At 37.6% G+C, this 19,136-nt stretch overlaps 1 protein-coding gene across 5 annotated transcripts; it reads right to left on the bottom strand.

The window, feature by feature from the left end:
- Window positions 1–220: 220 nt before the first annotated feature.
- LOC139717585 (D-aspartate oxidase-like) lies at window positions 221–19,023 on the bottom strand. 5 transcript variants are annotated; one of them, XM_071629095.1, is made up of 6 exons: window positions 17,920–19,023; window positions 8,045–8,124; window positions 4,655–4,750; window positions 2,190–2,307; window positions 1,470–1,571; window positions 221–352 (listed from the first exon to the last, which is right to left on the bottom strand). In XM_071629095.1, the coding sequence occupies exons 3-6, from the start codon at window positions 4,669–4,671 to the stop codon at window positions 236–238; spliced, it is 354 nt and encodes a 117-aa protein (XP_071485196.1). In that variant the 5' UTR covers window positions 4,672–4,750; window positions 8,045–8,124; window positions 17,920–19,023; the 3' UTR covers window positions 221–235. The 5 variants fall into 5 exon arrangements, 4 of the variants coding, with proteins under 4 accessions (XP_071485196.1, XP_071485195.1, XP_071485193.1 ...); XM_071629094.1 differs by having other exon boundaries at window positions 2,190–2,428; XR_011709980.1 differs by lacking the exons at window positions 4,655–4,750; window positions 17,920–19,023 and having other exon boundaries at window positions 8,045–8,109.
- Between the last annotated feature and the right edge of the window lie 113 nt (window positions 19,024–19,136).

Below are 19,136 nucleotides of genomic sequence, written 5' to 3' on the forward strand. Positions count from 1 at the left end.
GTAGTATGTATTATAATATGCTATCAGATAAGGAATATACTGAGAGATTGTAAGTGAGAGACAGGAAGAAAGAGAGAGAGAGAAAGGAAAGGAAGTAGCGCAAGGATGATAAAATGCCAGGGAATGAGCAGGATGGAGGAAAGGGGGGGGGGGGGGGGGGGAGAAAGGGACAATAGGATGACAGATGGAGAGATAGAGATAGAGAGAGATTGAATATATTAATTCTCCTATTGGATCACAGTCTTGCTTGTGGTGGGGTGGAGAGTTCTTTCTGCACCAGCTTTGCTGCATCCTCAGCACAGCCCCAGTGGAGGGTGATCCCAGCTCCACCATGACCGTAGTTGTGCACCACCTGCCCAAAAACAGAGACAAACAGACCTCGGAGAAATTTGTAGAGCAGAATTTTGACATTAAAGGAAACCCAAAACCCAAAGAGAAATGTGGATTAAGTGAAAAGAGCAACATTACTAGAAACATATTTAGTGAAGGTTTGAGGAAAACCAGACAGTCGATGCGAAAGTTATGAATTTTTTAAGTTTTGATGTTGGAACCGCTGGATGAGGACACTACTAGAGGTTATGATGTCAAGTGCGGACAACAATATAAAGAAAATATAAAGAGAATACCACAAAACTTCACTTTTTTAGCATAATGAAAGAGAACTTGACTAACTGCTTTCAGAAAGCTGGGAGAATAATTGCTACCCTTAACATATGTACATATCAATTTGATAGAATATGTAATTTTCATGAAAAAATTGCATACTCTTTAACACTCACAGTCCTATGTTTGCTGATTGGTGCCAACTCTGGAATGCTTGTGCCAATGAGATATTTAAAACTATAAACACATTTGTTTTTGTTTCTTAAAGGTCCTGTTTACCTTTTTGGCTTTGGGAGCAGTGATTTAAAAAAATGTTCAAGATATCACTTTTGATGCATACACTGTACGTGCAGGTCAGTTGTATCGCAAAACATCCTACCATAGTGTATAACATTTTCGCAGTAAAAGCCTAAAATATACGGAGATAACACTATTTTTCTCATTAAACCATAACTGTAGATGGTTTAGTCTGGAAACATTTTTATTACAACTATTGTTTACATTTTGTATAATTAACAATAATTAACACTGATTAGACCGGTTCAAACTTTTACATTGGTTGTTTCTATCCCTGACTCACATTTTAGAACTAGTTTGAAGCACTAATGCTGGGTTTTCGTTTCATCTGCAGAGGGTAAATTATGCCTTTAAGGGGGAGGTGAAGCCAACATTTTCCTCCCTAAAAGTTCACTACATGCATAGACGGTGCATCAAACACTGAACAAATTTGAGCACATTCATGCAATCTAATTTCAAGTTAATGTAGAAGCGGCAAATAATGAATTCCTATCCCACACCTAGGAAAAAAAAAATCAAGGGAGACACACACAGTAACACACTACAGGTTGTGGTAAATTCTTTAATACCCTGACTTTTGTTGTTCCAAAGTTCATGGTCTCTGCCTCAACTCGTATGCCTTTACTGCGCTGGGGTCTCAGTCCAACCCACTGTTTTAGGATCTTGGCTTCCTGGTAAGGATGAAATACAGATACTATATAAAAAGGAACACACACACACACACACACACACAAACTTTTTATTGAACATAACTATATTCAAATGGTCAAATGAAAGTAGATGACAGGTTCGAGTCCCACTGGTTCCTTTTTTCTGACATGTGTGTTAATTTACAGATCAGCAGTTGCGATCTTAACAAATTTAATTTGTAGAGGGAGACAAAGTGAAGAAACTCGCACCTGAACCAAAATTGGTTTAATGTACATTGTATGCATTGCATAACGGCCAATGCACACATGTTCACAGAACAGTCATCTCTTTATGGTAGCACATTCGAAGCAACTATGCTTTATTAGCAAAAAAAAGAGAAAAAAATGAAACATGGCAAGTTAATGATCAATCCAAAGAGGAGAAAATTATATTGTATCTTTATCTATCAAATACATGTATAGATCACTGGCATTTGATTCATTCAGCAGTTATAATATTCAGTAAAGTTCTATCGTTAGGTTGCATTGCTGCTTTTGTGGACTCTGCCAGGGCTTTGCACCAACTAAAAGGGAAATCCTGTACAATCTACATGTAGCTTGATGCGGGATATGGAATGTGAGAGCAGGTGAGAGTGAAACCTTCAAACTTGGTAGGATGCCGACAGCTCTCTCCCAAATCTCTTTGGAGTCCTTCGGGTCAACTTCTGTGTCCCATCGGTCAACCTGGGCCGTCCCACCGAGGGTCACATCGTCTTGCCTTGCACAGGATAATAACATTGTACCAACAGATGGCGTCAGCAGAGAGACAGGTTGTATAAAGCGTAACTGGTTATCGCACTGTCATTCAATCTCTTGAAGTATAAATCCTGCAAGTGCATCTTAAATATAAATGATTACAAACATTTTAACTACGGAATAAAAATTAAGAGATTGAATGCTATTAAAATATTTTGTCACTATTTTCCTCTTCTCTGAAAGTCTTTGGGAAGACTCCTTACTTACACCTTGTATGAACCATACTCACCAAAGCTGGCTAGCATAAAATAATTAATGTCTATACCCTTTATGTTTATCTAATTCTGAAAATCTCAAAACTCTTACCTTTTGAATACTGTGTACAACTTGTGGAATGTACCATTTATAAGGATTAGTACGTACACCTGCCACCAGACCAATTTTTGAAAAACTATCTCGAGATACAAGCAGATACTGCCAAATGTGTAGATTAACCACTGGATAAATTTTAGGGCACCAAAGTATAAGCATGCTGGATAAAAAATGCTCTATCATATATACAAGAAATGAAAAATCCAATTAGGTATGTACGTGAGAAACATTCAACAAGAATTGCAGAATGCAAATAATTCTCAACACTTTTTGTGCGCATTAACAATTATGTGAAACTTATGTGAAAATCATTAGTGTTCAGCCAGACCAATATAATTTGCAGCTTTTTCCATTCCAGTGTCTTTGACTTTATTAGTGCAATGCAATGGTGGGCAATGTATTATATTCCTGAAGCAACAGATGCCAAACTTTAAAGGTTCATGTAAATACATAAAAATGCTGCCATATATACAATATGTGCTGAAAACACTTTATAGCAGTATGTATTATTATGGAAAATAACTGCAATTCATTCTTGTTTGGCTGTACCCCCAATTTGACCACTGGCACAACTGTATAAATGTATGACTTGCAGCACAATGTTTTGTGATATTAAAGGCATGAAGAATTTGGTGTATCATTATCAAGATGCTACAATAATGTAGATAGGACATGTACCTCCATGAAAGGCAAGCTGAACAGGTTAAAATGATCGGACCTCTGAAAAGGTCAAGACTCCCCAAACACTTGCACTCACATTTGAGGAAAATGATGAAATTAGATAATTTGAAGATTGCATGTGACTCCTTTCATGATTTTAATATGATTATGCTTTAATAAAAACAAAAGTTGGCTCTATGCGTGAAATGTATGGAATGCCAGCTGCCAGAAATAAAACCAAGATGTCAGAGATGAGAAAATGAGTGACAATAAATACATAAAGTTGCTCGGTGAAAATTAATAATATGCCAATATTGATCAAAAATAGGAGTACATATTAGCAGTTCTGACAGTTACAACACAAATACTTAGCAAGTATCAACTTCATGAATAAAAAACAATTGTCGTAGCATATATTATGTATAGAGAAAGAGAGCACTTTGAACATGTACAATGTATCCCCGCATTATTAGTACTAGTAATCCTTATTATAACATAAATCAAACATATTACTTTCAATTATTTAATACACCGCCAAACCCCATAATACATTTATATATTGGTACAATTTGCACTTTGATTATAAAAGAGAAAGAAAGACAGAGAGACAGAGACAAACAGCCAGACAGACAGACAGAAAGCAAGCACAAATGCAAGGGATAGTAAAATAGTGCAGATTACTATTCAGGCCTCAGTATAAGAGATCAGAGAAGCAAAGTGTGTACAACTACAACATAGAAGATCCTGTACAGATTGTTTCAATCCTAAACTACAAGGGAATATGTACAACAGCATTAATAGACTGCAAACCGCATTGATATAATTGTACATTGAGTTTTAAACTGGCACGAAGATAGTGAAAATGATGAGTAAATATTTAGAAGCCAATAAATATTTACATTGAGCAAGTGCTATACATGATTAATGTAGCAGAATTGATTTAAATACTGTACTGCAGTTCCATATTTAAGCACTGTTGAATGAGTGAACAAAGCAACCAAAAAAAAAAAAGCAAAATTAAACTGAGCACTTTCTAGACCTGTGTAATGTATCATTATTTGCATGACGTGTAAAAAATCTATGTTGCACACTGACAAAGAAGATTTCATGTGTTTTTTTTTTTATATCCTTGATAAAAAAAAAGTAAACCAAATTGTATTTTATAGCAAGCGACTATAACAACTGCAGATGAATGTAATATTCTGGTCATGAAATGCTGCCACCATGAACAGCATAGTATACAGTGCACACTGTACAGAGAGTAGCATGTTTTGTGTTTGTTTCAGAAATTACACTGTACAAAAACAAGGCTACAAGGTAGTAGAATCAGACCCCACTTCAATTGCAATTCCATGCCATGTTCAATTTGACTTTTCCAAGCAGAGTTGGATGGAGATGGATGCAATGGTACAGATGTTCCATGGAAATGTGATCTAGACAAAGAAAGTTGAAGAATCTTAAAGGATTAGTCCAGTATTGGTGGAGATAAGGATTGGGCTTTTAACTTTTTGCGAGATACCAAGAAACCACCCAATGAAATAAGTACAAAGGATACCATTCTATGAGGAATTCAAATGTTATTTGATGAAAAATCGGTTGTAGAATTGCTGAAACATCCAAAAATAAAAGTAAAACAAAGCAATTGTAATAAAAGGTGGGTCCCACCTTTTATGAGGTTCACTCTGTTTGGGATGTCTCAGGCATTTCAAAAAACAATTTTCATCAAAGAAATGCTGAATTCCTCTTAAAATTATATTATGTCCCTTTATATTTCATAAGAGGTTTTTCATTCTCTCTCTCTCTCTCAAAAAAAAAATGTTAGAAAACCTGAAGTCGGGTCTGAACCGAAACTATTTGATCACTTTAAAGTTTCAACTAAAACAACATAATCCTGAAAGTCATTGGTAACTGCTACTGTAGGTGTTTACTATTAAAATAAAAACCGAACAAAAATGATGCATAATAATTAAAGGATGACACATTCTTTGATATTGATATACAGCTGTAATGTGATAAAATGACATCATCTCTAGTTTAATAATTATATCAATGTCTGCTCCAATTTGTGTTTTCATTGTTTGATTTTTTTTTCTGTGAATATGAGAAATGTAATGACACACTAGGCTGTCTTGTTTTAATGCTTTAAAGGGAAGCAGTCCTGAGATTTTCACTATACTGATAATTAAGAAGAGTAAAAAATATAACCTTTCACCAATTTATATGCGTGGACATCAAAAATTGTCTCCGTACGCGATTTTTAAAAAATAATTCCTGCCAGCAATCGTGTAAGAGCCTGCCAAAAGGTGCAATGTCATTGATGCCCTACTCTCAAGTTGACAGCCGTGCCTCAGAAAACTAATTTAAGAGTTCAAAATGATCATATCTGATTTTTTCGTAAAATGTGAGAATATGTGGTATTATTATTTCAAACAAAATATTTCAAGCTTATTATATATACAATTAATATAAAAATAAATAGTAAACATGTATTTATAAATAACTAGGGATGAAGAGTAGAACACCGCTGGAAAGAGTTGTGCATCGATGACGTATGACTCTCCGCCAAGACTTGCTCATTTGCAGAGTTACACTTTTTTAACCAAAATGTACGAGCTTATTTGGTGATTTGAAAGTTTGTTTTTGATGAAAGTAGTTCATTGGAGGTAACAACAACAACATATTTTTTTAAATTTCGTGAGGACTGCGTCCCTTTAATACTGATAAAAACTTCACCCTCTTTGTCAGTACTCTGTTCGTGAATAATAATAAAGTGAACATTAATTAAAATGGTATGGTCTATTGCAGAGAACACATATTTTCATGGGTTGGGGTTTTAATAGGTACATTGTACTTGTAGAATTCAGTTTACATTCATGCACAGCCAGCTGTATGCTGGAACTTGTTTGAACGGGTGCACGTCACGAGACCAACACCCATGAGTAATACAGACCAAGAGTCATACAGCCCACAAGTCATACAGCCCATGAGTTCGACACTATTCTAACGAGGCCCACGAGACCAACACATTAAATGCCGTGTTGTATCTGTCGAACTCATGGGCCATTTTTACTTTTAATAGTGTCGGTCTCATGGGCTTTATTTGCCTAGTGTCGAACTCGTGGGCTGTAGGACTCGTGAGCTGTATGACTCATGGACCTGTTTTCAATGTCGAACTCGTGGGTGTCGGTCTAGTGGGATGACACCGTTTGAACAGTTGCTACAGTGTGTTTGACAATCACTACCACATGTTCAAAGAGATAAATGGCTGTGACTTCTTTATTACATTCTCTTCTGTATTTCTTTAGACATTTGTATTTTTGTAACCTGTTGTTGCTGACTCTCTAAAAATATTGAGTGAAAATATTCACTCTTAAAGGAGTGCATACAAAAAAGAGTGAATTTAGAGTAAAACTGGAGTGAGTTTCGAGTGAAAATGTTCACTTTCACTCGTTTTAGAGTGACCTCAGGGATCACTCCCAAATCTTCGAGTGATTCCTGAGGTCACTCCAAAATGAGTGAAAATATTCTGAGTGAAAATGAATATTTTCACTCAAAATTCACTCCAATTTCACTCTAAATTCACTCTTTTTGTATTCACTCCTTTAAGAGTAAATATTTTCACTTGAATCTTTTTAGAGGAGATTTGTTTGTTGTTGTTTTTTTTCAAACGGCAATAAATTATCAAAATGATAATTTAATATGAATGAAACCAATTGCTGCAAAACATAATACAGTGGCCAAGAAAATAGTTTCTGATTTGTAGTTTTAGATACCAGGTAATATTGACTCTGATTAAAGTTTTTAATGATGAGATTCATGTCACTCTAGTCAAAATAACCAACAACAAAATGGCAGAAAATACTCCTTCCTTCTAGACATTGACAGTATCATTTCTTTTTAACTTGTTTAATACTGATTTCATTTTTCAAGTTTGTGTATTACCCTGCAATGCACAGCGATATTTATTGAACGTGGATTTGATGAGTTACTGAAGATACCACCCCAGAAATAATTTTCCTTATTTTGTCCTTGATGCATTTGAAAAGGGGGCTGTTGTTGATGGAGCAATGCAGCAAGATATTTGCACAAAGTGTCTTAATACACAGTCACATAGTGTACATAGTGAAACGGTACAAAAGGCAATTGTGAGTTGTTTTTTTGATGCTTTGATTTTTTAAAATACTCTAGTTTACTTTTTTTTTTTTCAATGAGACTGCTGTTTATTGAGGGTTAAGCGTCTTTTGTTCTTGTGTGTTAGCATTCTAAATTTAAAAGACAAGAGATCCAGGTGTATGGTGCTCGCCAAAGTACACGTGTATCTCAAGTAAACCTTCCAAGTATGGAAGAGTATGAATACCAGGAACAACATGCATGCAGTAAATCAAGGAAATGGTGCTCATTTGAATAAATGAAGCTCCTATCACTCTATCTCAGAGATTCTTTCTACCAAGTTTGGTGATAAAAAAAAAAATATCATGGCATTTTCAAGACAGTGAAAATCTAAAAGTTTACACACGACGCACACTGAATGATGCACGCCGCACAAAAAAAAAAAATCGATTCCAACAGCCACTGAGCCCTTGGCTCAAGTGAGATGCATAAAGAAAAAGTAAAAAGATAATTAAAAATAAACTAAAAAAAAACAAAAAACAAAAAAAAAATCTTGTGGAATTGATGCGGCCACATTCCATAGGTATGCATTCTGCAACACAGACTTGTTTACTCACCGCAAGAAAGAGTGAAAATCTGAGGTACCCGAAGGATTGATTTTGACGATAAACTTGTATTCTCCACATTCATTGGAAAGCTGATGAAGGAATTGAATAGTTATTAAGTCCACAGAAATGGTATTCAAAGGATAACTGTGTCCTTGTATACTTATAGGGGAACTTTTGCAAGCACGACAAGGCCACTCGTTGAGCGTGTCATGCGAAAATTTGCTTCTGCGCATGCTCAAATCCAAAAAATCTCCTTTCCAAGATCCTGGGGTGAAATGAGAACGGTTATACACCACGCGATAGTTTACGTTTCATACATCACCCAAAATTGCTACATACATTGTAGGTGTCCACACAGAAATGCGAACTACCTAGAAATGGGGACGGGAGTCCGAGTGCGGGGACTGTCAGCTGATTGCTTCCACGTACTCTAGGTCTTCCCGTCGTGTAGCTAAAGTTCCCTATTGTAAAGTCAGAGAGCCCTTGCACATTTCAAACATACACTTGTAATAGAGGCTGGAAGAAAAATTTGAGAGGATGTATTAAAGATTGTACGTATGCTCATTGGGCTAATAAACATGTACATTTTTGTATGTGTACAGGCTGTACTTAAGTGTTTGGGTGCGCCCATGTAGCTTGTGTGTTCACACAAATGGATAATAGAGTGTTTTTGTGTAGGTCCTAATGGCTTAATAGGTCATTGGCTAGATCAAGTCGAACACACACTGCCTTATGATCAATTTTGTCTGTTTTGCTGTGTGTCTATTCCTTGTTTGCATCTGTGTTTACTTTTGTGGAAGTCACAATACCTTGATATACATAGGCAACCAATCAAAAGTATTGCAATTTTACTGAATTCATTTCTAATCTGATTCGATTTTGATTTTTTTTTTTCTGATGTCATACATAAGGTTGTAGTACACATTGTGCTCCTATCAGACCAAAACCCAACCAGTCTAAAACCTCAGTCAAATCCTTTGAGAAGTCATGAACAAGTTAGCCTAGTCATATTGTATAGGGGGGAATCATGTTATTGAATACAACAGTAGTTACAGAATCATACGGTTTTATACCAATATTAATCATTGTTAAGAGAGCACTGTTTCACACCACTGATTACTGTGATTAGTAATAGTACAGCTCTTTTAATATGCAGCAGATGGCTCAACATTTCACATCAAACAAAGAAAAAATCTGTAAATTTATGGTTTAGGAAAGTGAGCTTCCAATCTCTCCCTCTTTCACTCATTTTTTTTTCTTCACCCTCCTACTCATTTACTTCCATCCTTTTCTCCTTTCTATCTCTTGTCTCTCTTTTCTTTTTCTTTTTTTTTTTTTGGTTATTCTTGCAATTGATTTTCTACTTGTTTTAAAGACATCCTCAGACATCCTATCTTCTCCACTGCAAAGACTTTCACAATACAGAAGTTACGTTCAGACGGTGATCTCTAACCTCGAGGATAGCTATCATTTGAGGATACAAGATTGTAGTTAAACACCATGTAGACGAACTCGTTGATAGCTAACTTGTAACTTGAAGTTACATGTAACTCGAAGATAGCTGTCCATGAGATATCTCAGGATTAGCACTCTATTAACGAACTGAGGGGGGTTCCCACTCATAGTTAAGCATCATTTAGATAGGATTTGTTAATAGGAGATTGTAGGTACGTATAAAAGTGTAGTTATCGGGGGCAAGGGGTCTTTCCTCGAGGACGTTGTGTGAACAGGTGTCATAGTTAGGGGGCCTTAGCTTATCCTCCAAGATAGCTATCCTTGAAGGTTTGACTACTACTACTACTACTACTACAACCATCTGAACATACACCTATTAACTAGTGATACTGAAGCATGGAATTAGAAGAATATCATGCAGATCAAGCTCTATCTGAAGCCTGCTTTAATGTTTGAAAGCAATGTATAGTTTCACATATATATGCCATACAATTTTAAAAGAATATTTTTCATTCAAGAGGTTTCTAATAATCTAAGAAAAAAAAATCATCGTTAAAGAACATTCACCTTTGAAACCTGAAGCCCCATCTCAAACAAAATTGTAGGATTTGGCTGGTCTACCAATGCTCACCTAATATGTGAATTTTTAATTAAAGATTGCATTAACCCGTTGAGGATGGTTTGATTTTGCTACAACACGCATTTCCCATAGACACCTGCCAGAGTATACTCAGGACTCGTCCTCAATGGGTGAATAGAGTAAAGTGGACAGAGTGAAGATGTCAGTTCAAGAAAATCTACCTATACATGTGACATGAAATTTTCAATCATGGGAGTGTTGTGACTATGAGGAAGAGACACAAGGGACAAAAAAAAATCACCATGGTAACATTCATGCACACAGGAGAGGGACAGTTTCTTTTGAGTTCATTCAACAAGTCGAACAACTCACCTTGGGATATAGTAAAATACTTCCTCTTTCGTTGAAAAATCACCTACAAAGTCATTTGTGGATTGTTTGGACAACTGGGCAAGAAACATGCAAATACAAATTGTGTAGTTTACAGAAAACAGGTAATGAGGTCATCAGGCATTTACATTGTAGATTGTCAGTCAGGACCAGCCATGTTGCTATCTTCACATCCATCTTAACGAACAGTTGTTACACAAGCATTGTAAACATGTATCATACTCGCCCTTAAAGTTTCTGCCTTTCCACAAGATGTTGTATGCCAAAGTTATCACATTGATGTCGATGCACTGGTAAATTCTATTTCAGAGGTATTCTTTACCATAATGAGCAGTGATTTTTTTTTTTTTTTTTAAATTGACTTTACTCATGTGCAGGTCAGTTCTATCAACAAAATCTGACCATGCAATAAGCCTATTTAAAAATATTTGAAAAGAGATATCACTATTTCTCAACAAACCATAGTAAACTATGGACAGTTTATTCTAAAAACAATTCTATTATAACAATTGTTCACATTTTGTACATTTAACTATTAAACATTGATTACAGTGAGTAACATTTTTACACTGGCCAGCATTCTGTCCCTAACTCTCATTTAAGAACTATTTTGAAGTACTAAAGTTGGGTTTTTATTTTATCTGCTAATGGTAAATAGTACTAACTAGAGCCTGAAACTCAGGACTTCCAAGGGCTAATTATTCTTTGCCCACATACATCTCGAAGGAAGATCCTTCTTGCAGCCTATCGCCCACTGGGCATTGTCCTAATAATGGACTGATAAGAAAACGGCAACATGGCTGGTGCTAGCAAATACTGGCTTATAACTTTTTATGTGCCATGTTCGCACGTCCAATTCAGTCGACGGCGTGCCAAGTTTATCATACAGTCTGTATTCTACTCAAACGCACAAACCCGCCCAAATCGATCGATAAAACGCCAACAGCCACAGTACAATGAAAGCGTTTCTCGAGATTCCATTCCTGTCTCATTGAGCTTCAGTTTTATGTGGTGATTGACTATCAAGCGGTGTTCCTGCCGGGATTTGGAAGTAAAGTCTAAGATTTTCTCATTGTTTTGAGCGCAAAGCCATGTGTCTATATACATAATGTACATTGTAGCTATACTGGTCATTTGAAAGAAAAATAGTCACACAAGTAATTTGTCATACAATTTACACTATAAAAGCAAAGCTTTGCATTTTCTCTACAAGTTTGCTCACTACATGTCCAGGGTAAACAGGAAAGTTACATACCGTAGACTTCAAAAACAGAATGTTTTCCCAAGGTATGACTATGATGGTGTCTCAGAATAATGTGGCACACAGGGGGTTTGTGCTATGGGTATATGGCACATAAAGAGTTAACCAATTTTACACATCTGTATGATTATAAAACTAAAAGTCTCCATAGATATTGCAGAGAGATTGCAAGCAGCACTCAAAAGAAACACTACAATGTTCAGATCTACAATTGTACGTGGTACAGCAGTTTCAGGTACCACTTAATACTGAGTATTCTGCATACAGTGTAGAAAGTAACGGACATTCATGCATACTTATACATTGTATGTAGGCTGAACAAACAGTTCCAATGATGTTAAACTGTCCACTGCAGACAACTGGGGTGGCATATTCAGTTCAACAGGTGGAAATTTCTCACACAAACCTGACCTACAGTATTTTCCTGGGGAAATATATAAGTTCGAAGAAAATGTGACCTCGGGGACATACGCCGTGTACATGTAGATCCCTCAGGTTTACGATGTATATCAACATCACCATATTGTTGCTGGGGTGACAAGACCTTGTACAATGTATCTAAAATTTTGGTGAAAAATGGCTTTTTGGATTAATGATCAGATAATCAGTTAAAGTGATGTCCTGTCCAAAACGTAGCTGTCTGAATACCCCAAAAATAAACTACCATGGCATGTCAGAGGAAAGGCAATCCCTTTTGATGCTGAGCTTTGGCGGCCATGTTTTGTTTTTGTTTTTCTCTCCGTCTCCTGAACATTTGACATTTTGTAGATACGAGGTCTTGTCACCCCAGCGACAATAAGAAAACATTCTATTTTGAACGGATGGTACATACTGTGCAGTGTACGTTTGATTTGCCATCACACTACAAGTACTGTATGAATCCTATTGCACCTGCTCCACACTGTACACTACCAGAACTATGGACAAAGCGACACATTAAATAATCACTGCATGTGTCTAGCCAGCTCAATAGGGAGGATGAGGTGCAATGTATACAAATGTAGCTTCACTGAGGGAGGTTGCTGTGGTAGATATTTCTCCTCATCACAGTTTGCCATACAGTGGCTACATTTACAAAACATAAGTGTGATAAACCAACCAAGTTGTGGATGAATAATGCTGCAGGCACTTTATCATCTCGTCATCAGTTAAATTGGCAACTATGCATTCACTGCACACATCATGAAAAAAAAAAAGGATTTGAAAAAAACTTTTTAATTATATTTACAAACTCCATAACTGCTGACGGGAAACATTTGTCCCTCTGAGACAAATACATGACCTTCTGAAATATGCTGCCAAATTTTTATGTAGGATAAGCTACAGATCCAGCAATCTTAATACAGTTTTTGGACAACAATTCTACAGCAGATCTATACAAACTATGGTATATGACCAAAATAGGGTTCACACACACAAAAAAAAACAATGTAGTTTTTTTTCACCCTACATTGCATGAAACATCAACAACAAACGAATTCTGGGATGGAAAATTAACAGATATTGGTAGCAGAAACTCTGTTATCTTTCACTAGAAAAAGTCGTTTACATGTATGTACCTTAATACCGTAATTTACCTAACTTGAAGAAAGAGCACGAATGCATGTAGCCTCTTGTGCAATTTTACAAATTGAGAACTGGGTGTATTCCCTTTAATAGCTAAGAGCTGGCGCTACAGGGACCATGTATACGTGATTCCTGGAAGAACTGGGTTATCAAAAAACAAATTAACAACTACTATTAAAAGCAAAAAACACCAAAAAACAAACAAAGTAATAATAACATGTCAGATGCAGCAGTGAGTCTTTCCCCGAGTACTCAATAGAATGGGAGTGGAATGTAAAGAAAATGCATACCAACAGATCATACAAAACTGACTACAACATGCTTTAAGAAGATGACATGATAGCAGCTAGTCACTAAACATGCAAAAACTATCATATCCAGAGATACAAATTTGGCGTACAGTGTGGATGAACTGTAAAGGTTATAAAGAGTGTGCACTATTAAAAACAAAAACAAAAAATCAAATAGAAAATAAAGACACCGTATGCGTATCAATGTACATCTACGATGTATATTTACAAGAGGCGCGCAGTTTTGCAATGATTGTCATGATACTGAATGCTGTGCTAAAAATAGTAGGCATTTCTGAAACATTAAAGGATTTTTGTAATTAGTGAGTTGATCACTATGAATGTGTACACATGTACAAGGTGATTCAAAGGAGACAATTTTCAGTTGGTCTTGTGCTCGCCACCGCGAGACACACAGTGTGCACAGCAACAACATTAATTGAAGTACTAAAGCTGTTTTGCTTTGGTTTGTTTCATATGCAAATGGTACTAAATAATGCCTTTAATGAACAGTACTTCTGTTATAAGGGGTGACGCCAGGGAGAATCATCAAATTCTTGCACCCTATACAGCCTTTGGAATACAACGTACAGTTTCATTGCTCAATATGTGTAACTTTGGACCCAAATGGAAAAATAGTATACAGCCGTACATACAACTGTAGAAAATGTTCTCTTTTTAAACAACAGCTGTATACTAGTAGTGTAATGACCATACACACTGCACACATACATGTACATACCTACACACACAAACATACAACTGTAAACACACACACACACACACACACACACACACACACACTGTAGCAGTCAGTGTTCACAGTCAGGATTCGCAGTCCTCTAACAATATGAAACATGGATAAAGTAAAAGGCATCTACAGTCAGATATGTTTAACAGTTGATGCATACTAGTATTGTATACAGCGTACATGTGTAGAACCTGCCTCAGGCCTAGTAGGCCCAGAGCGGGTTGATAGAGAGAGTTGCGACACCGGAAGTTCGCACTGATCGGTCAATCCCTCAAAATAGCTCCCCCCCCCCCCCCCCCCCCCCCCCCGATCGTTGATATCGATAAGACCTTGGAAAACCGCGTACCCCATTATGACGCACACTTATTATATTTTGCTCCGTGGCTCACCCAAAGTAGAGTTACGCGCTCCGCGCATGGGTTTTACGCAACTAGTAGTCATAACAACAATGAAGACCCATAGCCCAGGATTTTGAATTACCAGGTACCGGTACAACAACAAATGTAAAGGAGTGGGACTACATCATATTTTCGTCCTTACATTCTGACGTTCGCCCATCAACATCATCCAGGAGCGTCAAAACCACTGAAAATATTTCATCCTTACTGGTTGTTTGCATCCGTTTCCTTGACTTCGACGGTAAATCCTCTTTCCTCTACTTCATTAAGTTTACATGATTGTTGTAAAAACAGGGTTATTTTCTCAACAAGTCACACTCCCGTCACAAGCAACTGGTATCTCACACTGCCGCTGGGTCCTCAGCGCCTATGTGAAAACCCTGTAGAAATAATTCCTTGACATCGACGACCGGGGGAACTATTTGACGTGACCTTTGTACCCCAGTGTTGCAACTCTCTCTATCAACCCGCTCTGAGTAGGCCCTATCATTTTTCTCCCTCTCTTGCTCGCACTTGATTTTGAGTAATGTAATTTCTACTACAAGATTCAGGTCAATTTGAAGATCTGCTCTAAACGCCCACAGCTAAAATTTTATACAATGTACGTCTCCATTCTATGCACTACTCTAGTTAGCATAGATTGCAGTTTGGCTACACTACAGCTCTATTAACTATAACACATAGTTGTAACTACTTATCTTTTTCTATCAACATTCTGTGGTATAGCCCTGTCTTTTTATTCTTATTTTTTATTTTTAAAATTCTGTCTGATGTTGTGTGTATGCTGTGGATGGGTACAGGCTATAAAGACTTTGATAGGTCTTCACTATGAGTATTAAAGTGTGATCTGCCCCATTATGAGCCCTTGTACTTGCATGTAGTTGTAACTAGCTGTTCTTTTCTATCAACATTCTGCCACATAATCCAAACTTGACTGTAGACCTAAAATTCGTACTTGATACTTGATACTGTAATCCCTCTCGCAGCTCCAAGAAGTAAGCAAGCCTACTCGGGGGTAATAATGTGTGTCAGCCCACTAGCAAGGTGTTACATCTGTAAGCGCTTGTCTGACTGCCCGGGGCAAGTAAAAACCAAAGTCTGGCAAGTTTTTTGGAACAATGAGAGATAATGCTTGCTGCATCATATGGGAAGCAAACAGTTTTTGAAGCCACTTATTGTTTTCACTCTTTTCCCCTCCCCCTTAAAACTGAGATGCAATGCACTATTCAAATTTCATTTCACCAACTGTCCAACACCATTATGAAGAAGCCGACATGCAATGCCACACCAACACTAGCTCGAACCAAGTTTGCTTTACCACATGTACTGTAACTCCAGCATGTTTTTAACCCATTCCATACAGGAACCTGGTATACCAGGTTCCCGTGGGAGCAACTGATAAGGGCTTTTTACACTTGTGTTTCTTAACCCCGGACTATCTCTGACCCAGGACTATCGTTAGTCCCGTACCAATTTTTTTCAGCTTTTTACACTCGCCAATTAGTCCCGTACTATCTCTTGTCCGGGGCTAAGGAGAAAACTGACCTTTTTACACTCGTATTTCTTAGCCCCGGACTTTCCTAACCACATGAATATTCATAATTACGCTGTGTACTGTACACGTACACGCACGCACCGGCAGCACTTGATTACCTCGTTTCTGATTGGTCAGTGAGGGTTGGACTTCGTCTCCGTCGCTTAGCCCAGGATATTTTTTCGTTCTGTTTACACTCACTTGCTTGGCACCGCAATTGCGGTGCTAACCCCTGCTATTTTGCAGGGCCAGATAGTACCGTACTATCGGTGGGGCTAGCGCACTTTGGCAAAAACGAGTGTAAACAGAAAGTGGGCTAAGGATAGTCCCGTACCAACGGTGGGGCTAAGGCCCCCCCCCCCCCCCCCCTTAGCCCCACCGTTGGTCCGGGGCTAAGCAAAAATTTACAAGTGTAAAAAGCCCTTTTCAGGAACCTGGTATATACCAGGTTCCCAACAGTGCCTGCTTTCGTGGCCTAAATTCATGTTTCTTTGTGTTATAATGCCTGGAAAAATGGGTTTGATAAAAAGATAAGAGTTTATTCCATCAGAATCTATTCTCTTTCTGTTGGAAAATGCATTTTTCACAGTATTATTTACTCTTTTCTGATTTTCGTTTGCGCTTGTTTTGCTATAAAACTCGTATGAACGTGTACACAGCGATCAAGCTGTGTTCTGTGTTCAATGTCCCCAGTCATCCAAGTCAGGTGCCTGGTTTTGTGTAGCACAAAAGAGTCTGCCAGCCTGTCAGTGCATGTTCTATTCATACCTCGCACCCAATAGATACTTCCATTGTTCAATGGCACAGTAGTTCCCCCGCAGAAAGGGGGTTACACACACACGCTTGACTACTTTTGAACAGGTGGGGGGAGGGGGGGTAAAGTTCATGTTTAGACAAGTGTTCTGCATCAATTTGAAAATCTGCTTGCCTGACTGGGCAGAAGTTATGTACAGGGTAGCACCATGCCACCGCAGGAAGGCTTTGGTGACACAAAAGGGCCTCTCAAGGGAGTGGGTAATCTCCATCTATTAGTAGTCTATAGTGTGCTGATTTCTTTGCAAATCTGGCAAAAGCAAAAACAAAAACAAAAATCAAAAGCAATCAAAAGGCAAGTGGGCAAACAAAGCATATTGTTTTAATGCCTAAATCATGACCTACATTGTATGGTAGAAGTATCGAGATATCAAAATGGATGCAAAATACAAAGAGGTAAAGCCTTCTGAAAATATATGAATGTGTACACTGTGTTATCTTGTACAGGGACCTTGTTCTCTTTTTGTTTCCTACGTTCTTTGTTAATATGGTTGACACACAGGTGTGGACACTACACAAATAAATACTGGATGTATGATAGTATAGTGTGTGCATGTGTGAAGGGGTGAATGTGCACATTTTTTATTAATGCTTAACAGCTTTGAACAGGTGTATTTATAGGGAGCGACACAACCTCTGTTATATGAGTTTGCCAGAATATCAGGCACTCACTGAATACAGTACAAGACGACAAGTACAAATGTTTCAAGTACTGAGTATCATTTCCTCCCACTTTATGCTGTTTTTGTTTGTTTTGATTTGTTTTGTTGCGTTGTGATTGGTCGGAAACAGGCTGGAGATGATAGAAACTATGATAAACCTCTCCACATGCTTCAGGTCACTTACCACGGAAAGAGATAACTTTCCCTGTCATCGCCGTAGCAGAATACAAGGCTATGCTGCAGGTAGGGTGCTCTAAGCTTCAGCCCAAGGAGGGGGTGTGTTTGAGAGGATACAATGTACAATAGCAGAGTGAAAAACAGGACATAAGATCACATTTGATATATAGAAAGAGGGTGTCTCGCTCACTGGGCCAAACTCCGCACACATTGTTCAATGTCATGAAAACACAGTCGAATAGCAAAATGTACCAATTGAAAGCAATTCACCTTACGGGGCCTTGGGGTATGATTGGAATGTAGAGAGAACAAAACACATTTAAATTGAAGGGTTTAGCAGCTTATAATTTAAAGAAAAATTTATGAAAGGATGCCAACTCTATACAGTTAATTTTGAATGTAGGCACTTTGGCATTTGCATGGCACTTAAACAACTTGAATAAAAATATGCAGACACAAACACTTGTAACCTGTCGAATATCAGGATGAAAGTAATATTCACACATGAAACTATAGGCCTATACAGTATGAGTCTGTACTTTCATCTGCATTTTGTACGTACATTTGTACATGTACAAGCACTGTAGTCAACTGTAGCCAGGGCTAAAGTACAATTACACGTGCTGGGGCAATGTCATGTGGATTACATGATTTAAAAAAATAAAATAAAAAATGTTCACTGCATCTTCTCTGTAATTGTAGAAGAATTCAAAGGCAGTGTCCAGGAAGAACTTTAACACCGTCACTGATTTTTGGTGAAAATGGCTTTTTTTTATTAATGGTATTAAGATTCTTGTCCTACGTACACGTGTACGTACCTCAAAAATGAGGCCACCATGGCATGTCAAAGGGACGTCTATCCCATTGGATACTGTGCTTTGGCTGCCATGTATTTTTGCTCTCCTGAACATTTGATACCTGTACAGTTTATACAAGGTCTTGTCATCACCCCACCAATGATACGCTTTCCTCGTAAACTATTTAAAAAAAAATTGTTCTGATATAATATTCATGATAAATTTTGTGCAAGGGTAATTTTCCTATACACATACGTATAGCAGTCTGCAATTGGAAAACCGTACAGTCTGTCTACATCCACACTATGCATATGTCCTGTACAAAGTCCATCATGATACCAGATCACCCACACAGCATGTTAGTGCCTTTACCAGTCCACACCACAAGCAGCCTTCAAGGCTTTCCGCACATTCTAACTCAACATGT

The sequence above is a fragment of the Diadema antillarum genome, unplaced genomic scaffold (assembly GCF_040938485.1).
Source record: "Diadema antillarum isolate AM-2024a unplaced genomic scaffold, OU_Dant_1.0 scf00000077, whole genome shotgun sequence".
Lineage (NCBI taxonomy): Eukaryota > Metazoa > Echinodermata > Echinoidea > Diadematoida > Diadematidae > Diadema > Diadema antillarum.